Source organism: Phaethon aethereus (genome assembly GCF_964289735.1).
Source record: "Phaethon aethereus genome assembly, chromosome: 25".
NCBI lineage: Eukaryota > Metazoa > Chordata > Aves > Phaethontiformes > Phaethontidae > Phaethon > Phaethon aethereus.
In genome coordinates, this window is record NC_138601.1 from 5,624,647 (window position 1) to 5,638,008 (window position 13,362).

Genomic DNA, 13,362 nt, shown 5'->3' on the forward strand with positions numbered 1-13,362 from the left:
GTATATGCATCGGTGAGGAGGAAAAGTTTGGTCTAAAATGAGAAAACAACTTTCTAAAAGAGACGATTTGGAGACTTCTCTGATTATGTCATGTTGTCCCTGGTGGCTGCTGCTAAGAGAGAATGAGACTTTGCTGCTGCTGCTATGTGTGGAACTGATCCCGCAGTTCCAATGGAGAGATTTGTACTTTAAACTAGCAGTTTTTCCTAGCGACTCGAAGGAATTTGGCTGCCTGGTGGGGATTACTGCTCTTATCTGCACAATTCCCTCTTCCTCCAACTTGCCCAAGAGGAATAAGATAAACTCTGATAAACAGGTTTGTTAAACAGGGGCACAGATTTGCCTGTCAACAAACTGGCAAGTTTTAGCCCTACTTGGACCCAGACAAATTATAGTGTCCTTACTCCTGATAATCTCCGGTGACAGTTTCCCCATAAATGAGGGAAGGAAGAGTCTTCATTCCCAGGAGAAACTGCTGGAAAACGCTGGGATACTGCGCAGAGAGGCAATCTATCACGGCAAGCCATTAAGTGTGTACATCTTAGTGTTTCCTTGCATCGGCCCTTTGTTTAAGCTAGGCCATAAGCGCTCCTCTAATATAGATCGATCTTTAAATTTCCTAAGAGCACGTGGAGTTGTCATAAGAAAGATTTTCTTGCCTTTTTTCTATCCTTTTCTTTAGTGTAGGATGTATGTATTTTATAGCTAAAATAGCTGAAGTATGAATAATCTGGAAAATGCAATCATGTGGCCTTATAATGTAGTAAGAGTATTTTATTTATTATATCTCAAGAATTTCCATGTCAGGCACTTAGATGATAACTTTATGTTCTTTTTAAGTATTAATCAAGTAAATGCGATGGATCCCCCTGAAAATGGAAGATCACCTGTAACAAAGACTCTGCAGACAGAGATAAGGCTAACAGCTCTGTTCGTGATGTACGAGCCTGTGGAGAAGCCAGTTTCCGTATCCACAGTTTTCTAGATATAGTAGTAAACAACTAAGTTTAGTAACAACTTCTGTAACCGAAGTCTGCAGTTACGACTGAGATACACAAGGAGAGTGGTTCCCATGAGTCAGTACATGTCGCTTCAATTTTGCCTGCTTCCTACATATGGCCACATTTTAAAAACACTGACTGATAAAATAACAAATGAACAATATAAACTAAATCGCTCCTTGTCTCAGTTTTCACAGTTGTAACTTTCCCCCAAATTTTTCTCAAGAAACCGCCGTGCCCTTTCCTCTCTGGCCTAGCCTTTCCTCACCACAGGGATTAGTTATGTAAATTGGAACTTAATCCCCTAAAGGCAAATTTGCAGTTCAAGTCCAAGTGCCTGCTAGCATGGCCAACTGGAACCAAGACCAGGGGATGGCGGATGTTTAGCGTTTTGTCCTGTAGTCTAAGACAATCTTAAACCGCAAGGATCTCCTTCAGGTTACAAAGGCGACCAGCCAGATTTTTCCCCCTTTTCTTTTAAACAAGTTCATAACACAATAGATAAAAGAAAAAAAAGAGGGGGAGAGGAGGGGAAACCCTCCCAGAAAAGTGAGCTAAGGCTGGGTGAATTTCCAGCAATGTGGTGAACGTATTGTCTGCCCCTGCGACTCTCAAAGGAATGTAATAAAAGGAAGACAGCAACCCAGCAGGCAGCTTCTTGGGGAGCCGTCTGCCTTCCAGCCCCTTGATGTAACGCTTGAACAGGTGCAATATAAAGGATGCTAAACTGGTGATTATTGGGGCTGTTGGAATGGGTTTCCTCTCTGCTCTCTGATGAGAAGGGTTTTTTTTTAAAGAAACTATGTGATGGGCTACGCCGACCTTTCGAAGACTACCTGTCGCAAGGGAAATGCTTTGAGCAAGAAGAGGGTCACCAGTCTAAGAGACATTGACACTGTTTCTGGTCTTATTTAAGCTGCTGTAAATCAGGAGTAGTTCGCGTGGAGTCACCGCAGCGATGCGCTTGCAGGCAGGAGAGGGTGCTGAGGGGGTGTTCCAGGGAGGGCATCATTCTGCAGAAACAGAGGGCTTTGAAGACTGACTTTCGAGTAAAGGTACGAGCTCCCGGCTACTCACATACATGCCAGCATCTGAAAATAATTTTAAGTGCCTACTCCTGGAAGCAGAGAAAGCAGCTCTTGATTTCTTTTCTTGATGTTTCCTTCACTACCACGGCCATCTCTCTTCAGCGCTCACAACCCATGAAGAATAGGGAAAAAAGATTTCAGGTAGCTCAGTGATTCCGTGAACGCCATACATTTCCTAAGCAAGATACAATACTCTCCTTTTGATCTCATTTACAACACTTCTTTTTTAAAATACCAGGGGTTTACAGGAACAGAATTAAAAAGTAGTAATAAAAATCAGGCACCTTTATATGCACCTTTTTATTGGTGAAGGTTTTATTTATGAAGTTCCTGCATACCGTTCCTCCATCAGCCCTACAAAAAGCCGTGCTAGAACAGAACTATACAGTATAGCAGCTTAAGAGGACATCTTTTTCTTTATGAATGCAGGCAAAAAATTGTTCACTTTTACATTTTCTATTGTTTCTTCGCCCAGTCTGGCACCAGGCACTTCCTTTTTTTCATGAGGACAGCGTGGTTGCTGGATGAGGACCTACACGAGAGCATGAGACCTGGGCTCTGTTCCCTCGGAGCTACTCTGTGTCCTTAGGCAGATGATTTCAGGTAGAGCTGGAGCCGAAGGAACACATTACATGAATTCTTCATGTTCTTTTGAATGAATTCTAGGCCTCTTTTCTAAGATTTAACTATTTTTGTGCCCTGTGCTTGCGTTTTCCTCATTTCTCCTTGTCCGTTCTGGGTGACGTGTCCAAGGCAGGGGCTGTTTCTCACGATATACCAGGGATCTCATGATACGCTGTGGATTTATGGGACCTGCAGGTGCAATCCCATACAGCATTACTCACAATACTTTAGGATTATTTCTTTTTCCTGGTTTCCAGCTGATTTATGACGCTTGTCCTGCTGGACAAAAACCTCCAAGGGGGCATTTTTCCCCTTCCAGGCAAAGATAACGAAACAGGTGCCAAGGGGTTAAAACCTCCGCGAGCAGGACAGGCGGTGGCGCTCGCGGAGCCCCGATCTGTCAGAGGGGAATTGCAGAGATAATGGGATTTGCGGAACGGTCCCAGCTCATCCCTCCGGAGCGATCCATGTTGGCTGGCTCGGGCACGCATCCAGCGGTTTGCACACACGGGTGCACACTCGGATTCCTGCTCGGTTTGCTCGGGGGGGGTGTGAGGCGGGGGGGGCGCGGCGAACAAAAAAAACGTAAAGAAAGAAGCGGCATAAAGCGGCCGGAGGGTGGGGTTAAAAAAAAATTAAAATAAAATTAATCCGACACGCGCAGAGGCACGCAAAGAAATGCGCCCGACCCAGCAGCTAGCCTGCAGTCCCTGAACCGCAAATTTTACACGAGCATGCGGGCGGCGCAGCCATGATTGTATAGGCGGGGTGTGCGTGTGTGTGTGTGTGTGTGTGTGTGGGCGTGGGGCGCGGGGGCGCGCCGCCCCCGGGTCGCCCCCCGGCTCCGCGCCGCCGCCACGGGGGGTCGGGCACCCCGCGCCCCTCGCGGGGCGACCGTGTGAAAGGCAGGCGGCGAGCGGGGAGGGGGGAGCGCGGCGGAGGAGGAGGAGGAGGGAGGAGGAGGAGGAGGAGGAGGAGGAGGAGGAGGAGTGTGCGCGTAGAGGGAGGCGGGGGGGAAGGAAACCCTCATGGAAGTATGAAGGAGATGGTGGGAGGCTGCTGTGTCTGTTCTGATGAGCGGGGCTGGGCGGAGAACCCGCTGGTGTACTGCGACGGGCACGGCTGCAATGTGGCGGTGCACCAAGGTAAGCGCCGGCCGCCCGCACCGGGCAGCGCGGGGCCGCGCCGCCGCCGCCTCCCCCGCCGGGCGCCCCGGGGAGGCCGGGGGGGTGCGGGGGCGGGGGGGCTTTGTTTTATCCCTATTGTTCAAAATAGCGGTGTCGCCGCTGGCCTGGCTCGGCGGAGGCGGCGGGGGAGGGGGGGAGCGGAGTTGGCCACCAGCTGCGCCCCGGGGCGGGGGGCGGCACGCACCTCCCGGGGCTCGGGGGTTGCTCGTTACCGGGAGCCGGCGGCCGCTTCCTTCCGTGGGGGTGGGGGGGTCGCCCGGGGCGGCGGAGCCGCGGCCCCCCGCGCCGGTGGCCCGGGAAGGGCGGGCTGCCGAGCCCTGGGCCGGGCGGGGGGCAGCGCCGCAGCCGCCCCCGGGGCTCCGGTGCCCCCCCCTCGGCCCGCTGCTGCACATGGCCCCGGGTAACCCCCCGGGGGCGGCCGCGGGGCCCGGGACTGCCTCCTCCAAGGGCAGGGGGGGAGACAGCCCGCCTCCTCCTAGAGATAGGGGCTATTTGCATTTTAAATGACTTGGAGCACGCCCCTTACACACGGTGTCGGACCGGAAAGTTTGTCCTCAGGTCTCCGAAGGAGGAAAAAAAAAAAAAAAAAAAGTATTTGCTTTGGTTCAAATCCAGCAGAAAGGCATGGTGATTATCCTGGTTGGTTTGTTTTGAATAACACGAAGGTTTCTGGTCACATCTGGCACGTCTGTTTTTCCATCTATTATTATCCTATCCATCTACCAGCACATCTCCAGCCTCTTGCTGTATAATCTCTCCCTCGGTGTCTTGGTGCACGCTCCCGTCTCCAGCTGCGAACGCGTCCTGCTCTGCCCGCCTGTCAGGCACAGGTCTCTGGGTCTGTAGGTTGGGCTTGGTTTTGCTTTTCGTACGTTTGGTGTATTTGTGCTCACGGCTTTAGTAAGAAGTTGCTTACAACCAGAGGACTAAAGGGGAGTTAAAATGAGGAAGCGAAGCTCGCAGGGGATTTCTCATCATTCGGAGGTGATGCTTGGGTGTCTCCTGGCATCAGGCAGCCTCTCCAGGGTGCCTCCGAGTGAGCCGGCAGGACAAGGGTCTCTCTGGACAGACACTTCTTTCTCTTTTAATTTTGCTGCTGTAAGTCTTCCATTCTTCCCATTATTTATGAAACCACATGCTACAGAATAGGTTTGCTCATTGCGCTCTTTTTTGGAGGAAGATAAAGGGCATCGGCATCCTTATACTTGCTCCCAAGATTGATATAAACACTTTTGTTTGCTGGCAAGAACAGTTTCAAATGTGCGAGAACAGTTTCAAATGTGCGATGCTTTTATTTTTTCAGGGTGCCTGTTTCTAGGTCCGCACAGGTACAGAGACGGGATGTCTTTGCTGTTTGCTGTGGCAGCAGGGGAGCGGGTGCGTAGCGTCAGCTTGGTAGAGCTGGAAGATGTTAGAAAAGTCTCAGAGAGGGCACAGAAAACACAACTGTCTGTTTAGGTCTTGTAAGAGTCCTTCAGGATATAAAAATTCATAAGGAGCGTGGCAGTGTGTAGTGGATGTTCTTCAACCCTCTTTGTAAAGCCTGCTCATAAACCTAGCAGTAGCGTGGTGTTTTGGTAGGCTTTTATTTCTTAAGTAGAAACAAACCACTGTAGGGGATCATCTGGGTCATCCAGTCTCATTCCGTGCAATCGCACAGTGGGTTTGGTATCTCTTTGTACTGCTTGCATATCCGCAAAACCAAAGTTACCTTTTGAAATGATTGTACAGTTAAATAAAGAACCCTGTATTTTTTTTAAAATTACATTATAGCTACACATTAGCGCTGATTCTTAAAAATATCAGTACCCTTTCTGTGACAATGGTTAGAAAGCTTATCTTTCCAGTAAAAAAAATAAAAAAGTTAACAAAAACATCTGATTGGAAATGAAGACTCTAATAAGATGGTTAAGAACATTTACAAATCATATTTTCAACTCTGCCTTACTCATGTTCTGCATTGTTCCTTGTTTTCTTCCTTTCTGAAGCAGTGGGCACAGGAGTTCGCACTGGCTCCAGCTGAGTGCTTGCTTTTGGCCCTAAGCCCACTGCTAAAGATGGACCTAAGGCAGACTCTTCTGTCATTGCTTTCATGTAGTTTCTATTTTCTTATGCGTATGCCTTGGCTCATCTTGCAATCAGCTCTTTTGGTTTAACTCTACAATTGCGTTTGTTTTCCTGGCTGATGTGGAATAATAGACATTAAAGAGATGGAGAGAACCTATTGCGGGTCCCGTCTGGTCCATCCCCCGGGGAACATCGCAGGATTGCTTCCAGCAGGATATTTTCAGATGCTTTGTCCAACCTAGTTTCAAATGTCTCAGGTGACTGGAATTCCATTCTAACTGCCAGCTCGCATTTGAAGGTGGAATAAGGAAGATATAATTTGTTCTTTCCTAGGAGACTCTTATACCCTCATCTGAGATGCAGAGCCTTCCTTCTTATCGCTATCTTTACCAGCCTCTGTTGCTTTAAACCCACCTGCGCAGTGGCTAAGAGCCCTTTCAGGGTCAGAAACGCTTCCTTTGGGAATCAGAAAGACCATCTTTGGATGGTTAGAGGGAGAAGATCGCCAAAGAAGGTGAACAGTCTTCAAGCAACATTGGCCCATCAGAGAAGGGAGCTAATTTGAAAGAAGTGGGAGCTGCAGCTTGCAGAGGGAGACCCTGAGAGCATCAGTAGTGATGTAGAAAGCAAAAGCAACGTGTGGTATGGCTGGAAAAAAGCAGCAGTTTTGTTGGCTTATCAGCTGGAGACTTGTATTAACGCAGAACCTGTTCCTGGGAGTAGTCCTAAAAAGCCTGAATTCAGTGATCTTGGAAGCATGCAGTGAAAGGCTGCCGCTGGATGTGACTTACAGACTTGAGGGTGTGCAGGATGAATGGGAGTTTCGCTTGGTGTCTGTCTGAATTATCACTGAGAAGATTTCCTTCACGATGCTGAGATTTTATCTTAGTCCTAATTATGGTTAAGGTGCTTCATAGCCATCTGTTTCACAATTTTATATTTAGATCACTAGTGACACTTGAAAAATTAAGGGATAAGAAGTTGCTCCGTTTGTGTTTGTTAGACCAGAAGTAGACACAGTTTACAAAGCACTCGATTCCCACTTAGGACAGATTTTCATAGGAATTTTTCATACTGGGCATGAGCTTGTTTGAAAACTTGAATAAAAGTGTAACACTGGACTTCCTGCAAAAGGCTGTTTGCTGTTGCTGGATATGCAAACTGGAAGGGGGAATACAATGCTGGGTAGATGTAACTTTTGGTTTTGTCATCCAGCTCTGACTGGTGACAGCTCTGGCAAACTTTTATATGCACCTGAGAAATTAAACAGTTGATTTAAAGATGGTCTAATGAACTCTCTTTGCTTTTTTTCCCAGCTTGCTATGGAATTGTCCAGGTCCCTACTGGACCATGGTTCTGTCGGAAATGTGAATCTCAGGAGAGAGCCGCCAGGGTGGTGAGTACGGAGCACACTTGTACTTACGCTAAGTAGGTTTGTTCGATGCCCTTTGTGTCTGTGCTGGAAGCAGTGTGGTCTCCTGGCAAAAGTGATAGAGCCTGGCATTTCAGCACTGCTGTGATTGTTGTCCCAGCTCTGCCTGTAACCTGCTTATCTTGTTCATACAATAGGAATAATTGTATCAAATAATTTTATACAATGCCATTAGCCGTTTTGATGAAGATACTGCCAGAGGTGCTTTTAAGCAAGTTATCAATGAGAAAATTTTTGAGTCTAGAGACCTCAATCTTCTAAAAAAATAATGGCATTCTTCTAAAAGGTGGTTTCCCTGCTCTTTTTTTTTTCTATTCAACTCCTCAGGAAGTTTTGGAGTGGAGGGAAGTTGGCATCACCTGCGATGCTGCTATACTGTCAGAGTTACCATACGGACTGGCAGGATGGGTTGGCATTCATATCTCGCGGCAACAGTCTTCTGCATAAAGTCTTCTGAGTTTGTAAAACAGCAGAGAAAATGACAGGAAGCTGGGTCAGGGTTTAGTTTCTGTCTAAGTAGCAATTTTGCAGGATAGAGCACTTTACAAATGTTCTTAATTAATTCTGGCATTTCCCGGTGAGGCAGGAAAGTGGAAACAATCAGGCCAGAACTGCCTCGTAGGTCTGTCTATGTGGCAAAGTTATTTGTGCAGTAAACTAGGCTGTGAGTTTATAGCACGCCAGCTACTCTGCAGTAACTTCCCACGTGAGCCCTTATCAGATACGGCTGCACCAACCAACTGCCGAGGCGCCGGGGTGTAGATCTTTAACATGCTAGTTATGCCACGAATGCTGTTTTTGCCACACAGTAAATCCAAGATAGCTTCCCCACTTCGCTAAGCTTTGGCTTTTCTTAAATACAGAGGCCTTACTCAGCACAAACAACATTTATTAATGCCTGCACCAGCTTCTGAACGGGTTTAGCTAAATCTTTTCTAAAGCACACACCTAGCGAAGCCGAGGTAGGTGACCTCTGAATCTGCGGAGCTGTGCTCCATCTCTGCTGGGCTCTTTGCTTGCTGCAGTACAGAAGTTTAATCTGTTTCACAGATGGGCAAAGAACTTGGCAAAGATGAGTGAATGGGGGAATTGGGTATCTGTACCATGCTTTCTACATTGCATTAACTCATTCCTCATTGGAAGTGGGAGTGTAAACAAGACCAGACTTTCGGACCTGAGCTCTTTTCCCATTGTAAGATGCTGCTTTTATGTGCACTGCAGTAAAGAAGATCAAATGTATCTTTGAGTGGGTTTACATCCTGCAGATAGTTTCACAGCAAAGAAAGGAATTTGGATTTCATGGGCCTCCTTCCCCCTGCTCTCCCAGCCGTGCAGGCAGAGAAGCGCTTCAGCGTTAGCTACAATTGAACGTAAGCTGTAGTAATACATGTGCACACAAGTCCTCCTCACCTGTGCTCATTGCCAGGACTGTAACTTTTCACTTGCACATTATAAGCTTCAAACTGCCTCCAAGGTATCAAGAAAACAATACCCCCGCAGGTGGCTCCTTATTTAAGTCGCCCTCGGTGAAATCTGTTAGACAATGCGTGGTGCGCTTCTGTCATGCCCTTCAGTCCTGTGGCATTCAGCCCTGCTACTATAATAACTGTCCAGTGATAATCTTCCTTCCTAAGCAGAGCTGGGGATGATTTCCTATCTAAATCCCTCACCTTTTCAGTTAAACACCAGCAGTCATAGCAACAGACACACAGATGGGTAAATACTTTAAAAGAATCTGGTTCTTTGATGTAGAGAACAGCATGATCAGAGTAAGGGAAATGAGTCAGGTCTTACGAGATCTGTGCGTGGCTCTGTTACTAAAACACTTTGAATTTGTGCTCCGTGGTCCAGTGAGGCTGGAGGGTGTGATGGTTTCGCTGCACCTCTCTGTGCCTGGCTTTCTCCAGCTGGCGAAGGGGCATTATCAGCCTGCGGACGCTGCCTTGAGGGTCTTGAAGGAGAGGTGATGCTATCTGGGCGCTAAATACACTGACGACAGCAGCAGGGTGAATTGATACTTGTATTTCTTTCATAATGACTGTGTGGCAAACTCCTTTGAAAAACAACATTTTTCTTCCCACATCTGCCTTCATAGAAGAATCTTAAAGCAGTTTACAGGCTTTGTCCATAACAAACATATTTATTGGCTAAATATTGATAGTTTTGCTTTGAAAATGAGATTCGGAGGCATGGAGAATATTGCACTCCTTAGTGAGTTTTCTAAAACATAGGTCTCCTGATTTCTGTCTCTCTCCTTCGGAGAGATGGACTCCGTCCCCTCTTCAGCTTTGGAAAGAGAGCTCCGGAGCCCTAACTTCACAGTCGGCGGGCGTAGTCGCTTGGTGGTAGATCCCGCAGCTAGAAGCCCCAAGGGGATCAGGAGCTCTAACCTTACCCATCACAACCTGGTTTAAATCAGCCAAACTCTGCTCTTTTCCCAGAGTTGGAATAAAAACCCCGGAGTCTGCCTTGGCCTATGCAGGTTGAATAAATGGAAGAGGTACCGCTAATCCCTGCTCGTAGCCCTCCTCATCCCCTCGGGTCCCTGAGGGATGCTGGGCGTGCTATTGTGCTTACAGTAAGCAACTGAAAGCCCATCCACTTTGTAATCGAATTGTCTAGGAAGCCCGGTGAGTGCAATGGCCGGAGGGCACTCATGTGAGGATCATGTGAAGGCTTTAGCTGTCATTTAGAGGCAGGGCTATTAAAAGTCTTGTGTGGGGCCGATGGAGCTGTTAACCCCTCTTGTTACAATCAGAGCTTTGCTAATCGCGTGGTGGGAGAGCCGCTTTGATCTGAGGGGTGGAGGGGAGAGCGGAGGGGCCTTTTCAAGTGCAAATTTCTTATTACAGTGTCTCAGTTTAACCCAGTTCTTTTTCTGTCTCGGCTCTGCTGGGCTTTCCATAGTAATTGTGAGAGCAGCTCTCCAGCCCTCCGGCAGCCCGGACCTGACCAGCAGCAGTGAGAAATGCTTCCTGCGGTCGCCCGTCCATGTTTCAGGCGAAGTTGCAGGGAAAGCGAGACGGGTTGCCGACGACGGGCGCTGGTCTTTGTCCTCTCGTCTCTTATTTATACATAATCACAGGGATTTCGTGCTTGCCAAAGGTGCCTGCTCAACAGCCCCGCACGCTCGACTCCCACGAAAGCGCGAGAGGGTCGGGCTGAGCCTCCCATAGCACCGCAATCCTATTTATTGCGCCCATCTGTCCGGGAGGTAAAACTTCAGCAGATGAAATCTTGAGCTTGCTTGAGGAAACCCACCTTTTTGAAAGGCCCTCAGGGACCACTCGAGGCAGAGGCTTTTGCTTGCGGACGATTCTTGCGCAGTACGTTGGTGTTTTTCGGGGCGTGGAGCATCTGCCCCGTTACGCTGGCCAGAGCCGAGCGAGCGCAGCGAAGCGCAGGCAGGCGAGAGCGCCGGGTCCCGCACACGCACAGCGGCACAGCCCGACGTCTCGCTTTGACACCTCATTTCGGAACTTTCTGATGAAGCACATTTTTTCACAGAAAAGCAGGTTTGTTTTTTTTCTTTTGTTTTGTTTTTTTAACAAATCAGAAGTTTCCACTAAGGAAGGAAAAGGGTTGCACCTTGCAGGTTCTCAGGCCTTTTTTAAAGTCAAACAAAACAAAAACAACGACCATTTTCAGGCGGCTCAGCCTGGGAGGAGCGCTCAGGGCTGGGAGCGTGTTCCCCCATGCATGGCAACGTGCCCTGAAATCGCCCCATCTCCCACCGATGCTTCGGAAGGGCGTTATGGCCGGCCGGGGGAGAGCCCTCATGTAACGATCAGCCAATGTGGAGGCCGGTGGCGGCCGGGCTGAAATCGGTGAGGGAGGAGGAACAGGTGTAGGGCCTCGGCATCCGCTGTGAGGCGAGGAATGGCACCCAGGGCCATGGCGCTGGGGTTCCCTGGCTCTAGCCATCCTGCCTGGCTGGACCATCCCCATCTCCTCGCCTCCCCCTCGCCGGGTGTGCGTGGTGGGGGGGTGAGGCCTGTCCTCACCCTGGCCGTGAGGGAAACCCTTCGGTGGGTTGGGGGCTGCTGCTGGCCTTGGAGGCCTCCCTGCCCCCGGGGCCTGGTGTGAGGCGGCACCCCCTGAGCGGAGTGGGCTCATCTCCGACCGCTCCATGGCTGCTGGCCCCCAGTGGAGGAGGCAGCGTGTCTCCCCTCCCTCACAGCCTTCCCTGAAAGCAGCCATTAGTGACTGGGCACGGAGCTGGGCGCAGAGCCGTTCCCATCCTCACGGCCCATCATGGCGCTGGGCCTGCAGGCTCCCACCCGGCATGGCGGCGCTGAGGGAGCTTCCTCCACCCTCACGGGTGGCAGGGACTCTCTGATGCCGATGCTCCCCTCACATGCTCGCCGTCCCACCTCAGCCACCCCCGGGGCTGGATGTGGGGGGAAGCAGGGTGCCCACCCGCCAGGCTCGCCATGGACCCCCACACCCCTCCAGCAAAAATGTCACGACAGCCTCACCCGCCTCTCATGAGACTGGAAAAAATATCGCAAGAGAAAGAGAGAAGGAAGGAAGGAAAGAGGCAAAGATAGATAATGGTTTCTTTTTATTTGCCTTCTGCTCTCTGAGTCATGGTTTTCAATTTTACTCCCCAACCGCAAAGACTAAAACTCTTTTTTTAAAACGCCCCGTGAAAGTCAAGGTTCGCTTGTAGCCCTGTGGCTCTTGGGCTGAGGCTTTAAATACGTCCCTGTCAGACAGGACGATATCAAGCTGTGTCAGAGTATCTTTTTGCACCCAAACTGTTCTCTGCCCTTCTTCCACTTCCTCTCTTTGAAAGCAGCCCCCTCTTTCATAACGATGTTGTAAATGAATCATCTCTTTTCTGGCCCTGTGCCCCTGGGAGTTAGATTAAACTTGTTGTTTCTGCTTAATTTCAAGAGATGTGAACTGTGTCCTCACAAAGATGGAGCCCTGAAACGGACCGACAATGGGGGTGAGTACCTCTGCGCAGAGCCGGGTGCGTCGTGCAGAGCCTCCGGGGACCCGGCAGCTGTCCTGGGCGCAAAACAATTAATTTCTGAGCCTATGTGACCAGAAAGGGAAGGCTGGAGGCTCCAGAGGAATGAAAACACTCTGCCTTTTTCTTACAAAACTTCACTTTCTGAAGCCTCCATGGCGAGAACACCTTTCCCTGGGGGGGAACCTGCCTTACCTCTGTCTGGCATTGAAGCACAGCCCCTGAAATGTGCAGTTTCTTGAGTTCAACCTCACAGGAGTCGGTGCACAATCTGGCATTGTTTACAGAAATGTGGAAGTTGCCGAGTTATTTGCCGCACGCTTGCACAGCAGCAGTGCGATCCTCAGGTTAACAGAGCCTCAGCCTTGAGTCCCCATCTGAGAGCAGGGACCAGGACGCAGTAAAGATGTTTTTCTCTGCAGGATTTACCTGCTCATCATTGATGATTCTCAGCCTCTGGTGCTGTGAAGAACTGTGGAGTCTGATTTCAGTTGTCAGAACTTGCAGCTATTGATCTGTACAGATCAAACTTAATTTTCTCAAAATCTTATTTTTCAGAAAGGCTTCTGTACCTACCTGCCACTTACCTTAACATACAAAGAGTTAAATTAGGCAAGGAGGTCTTTATTCTGATAGATCCCATATTTAAAGAAGAAGCGCTAAGTCCAGGATATTTTGTAGAAGCATCTGCCAGAGCTGGTCATAAGCGCCAAGAGCTTTACTGCAACAGCACAAGTATCATGTTGGGGGATTGTTTTATAATAACATAGCGTCTTCTTCCAAACATGTTATTACATGGTTTGGTCAGGTCTGTGTAGACAGGCACAAGCAGTGTTACAACCATGTCACTGTACAGAATTATATAGTCCAAGTACTTACTGTGCTGCGTGATTCTGTAAGCATGGAGTTTGGTTCCGCCTGCCCAGGCGAATCCATCCTAATTCTAGCTAAATCCTTCCAGTGCAGTAGCCATGCCAGTATGGAT

The 13,362-nt window shown here is 49.1% G+C and overlaps 1 protein-coding gene across 1 annotated transcript in view; it reads left to right on the forward strand.

Moving 5' to 3' along the window:
- Window positions 1-3,094: 3,094 nt before the first annotated feature.
- The window catches only part of MLLT6 (MLLT6, PHD finger containing), a gene marked incomplete at its 3' end in the record, with an annotated part of 43,311 nt that continues 33,043 nt past the window's right edge, over window positions 3,095-13,362 (forward strand). The window contains exons 1-3 of the mRNA XM_082010785.1: window positions 3,095-3,858; window positions 7,284-7,363; window positions 12,299-12,353. Coding sequence (XP_081866911.1) covers window positions 3,750-3,858; window positions 7,284-7,363; window positions 12,299-12,353 — 244 coding nt within the window. The 5' untranslated portion in view covers window positions 3,095-3,749. The remainder of the gene's footprint in view (window positions 3,859-7,283; window positions 7,364-12,298; window positions 12,354-13,362) is intronic.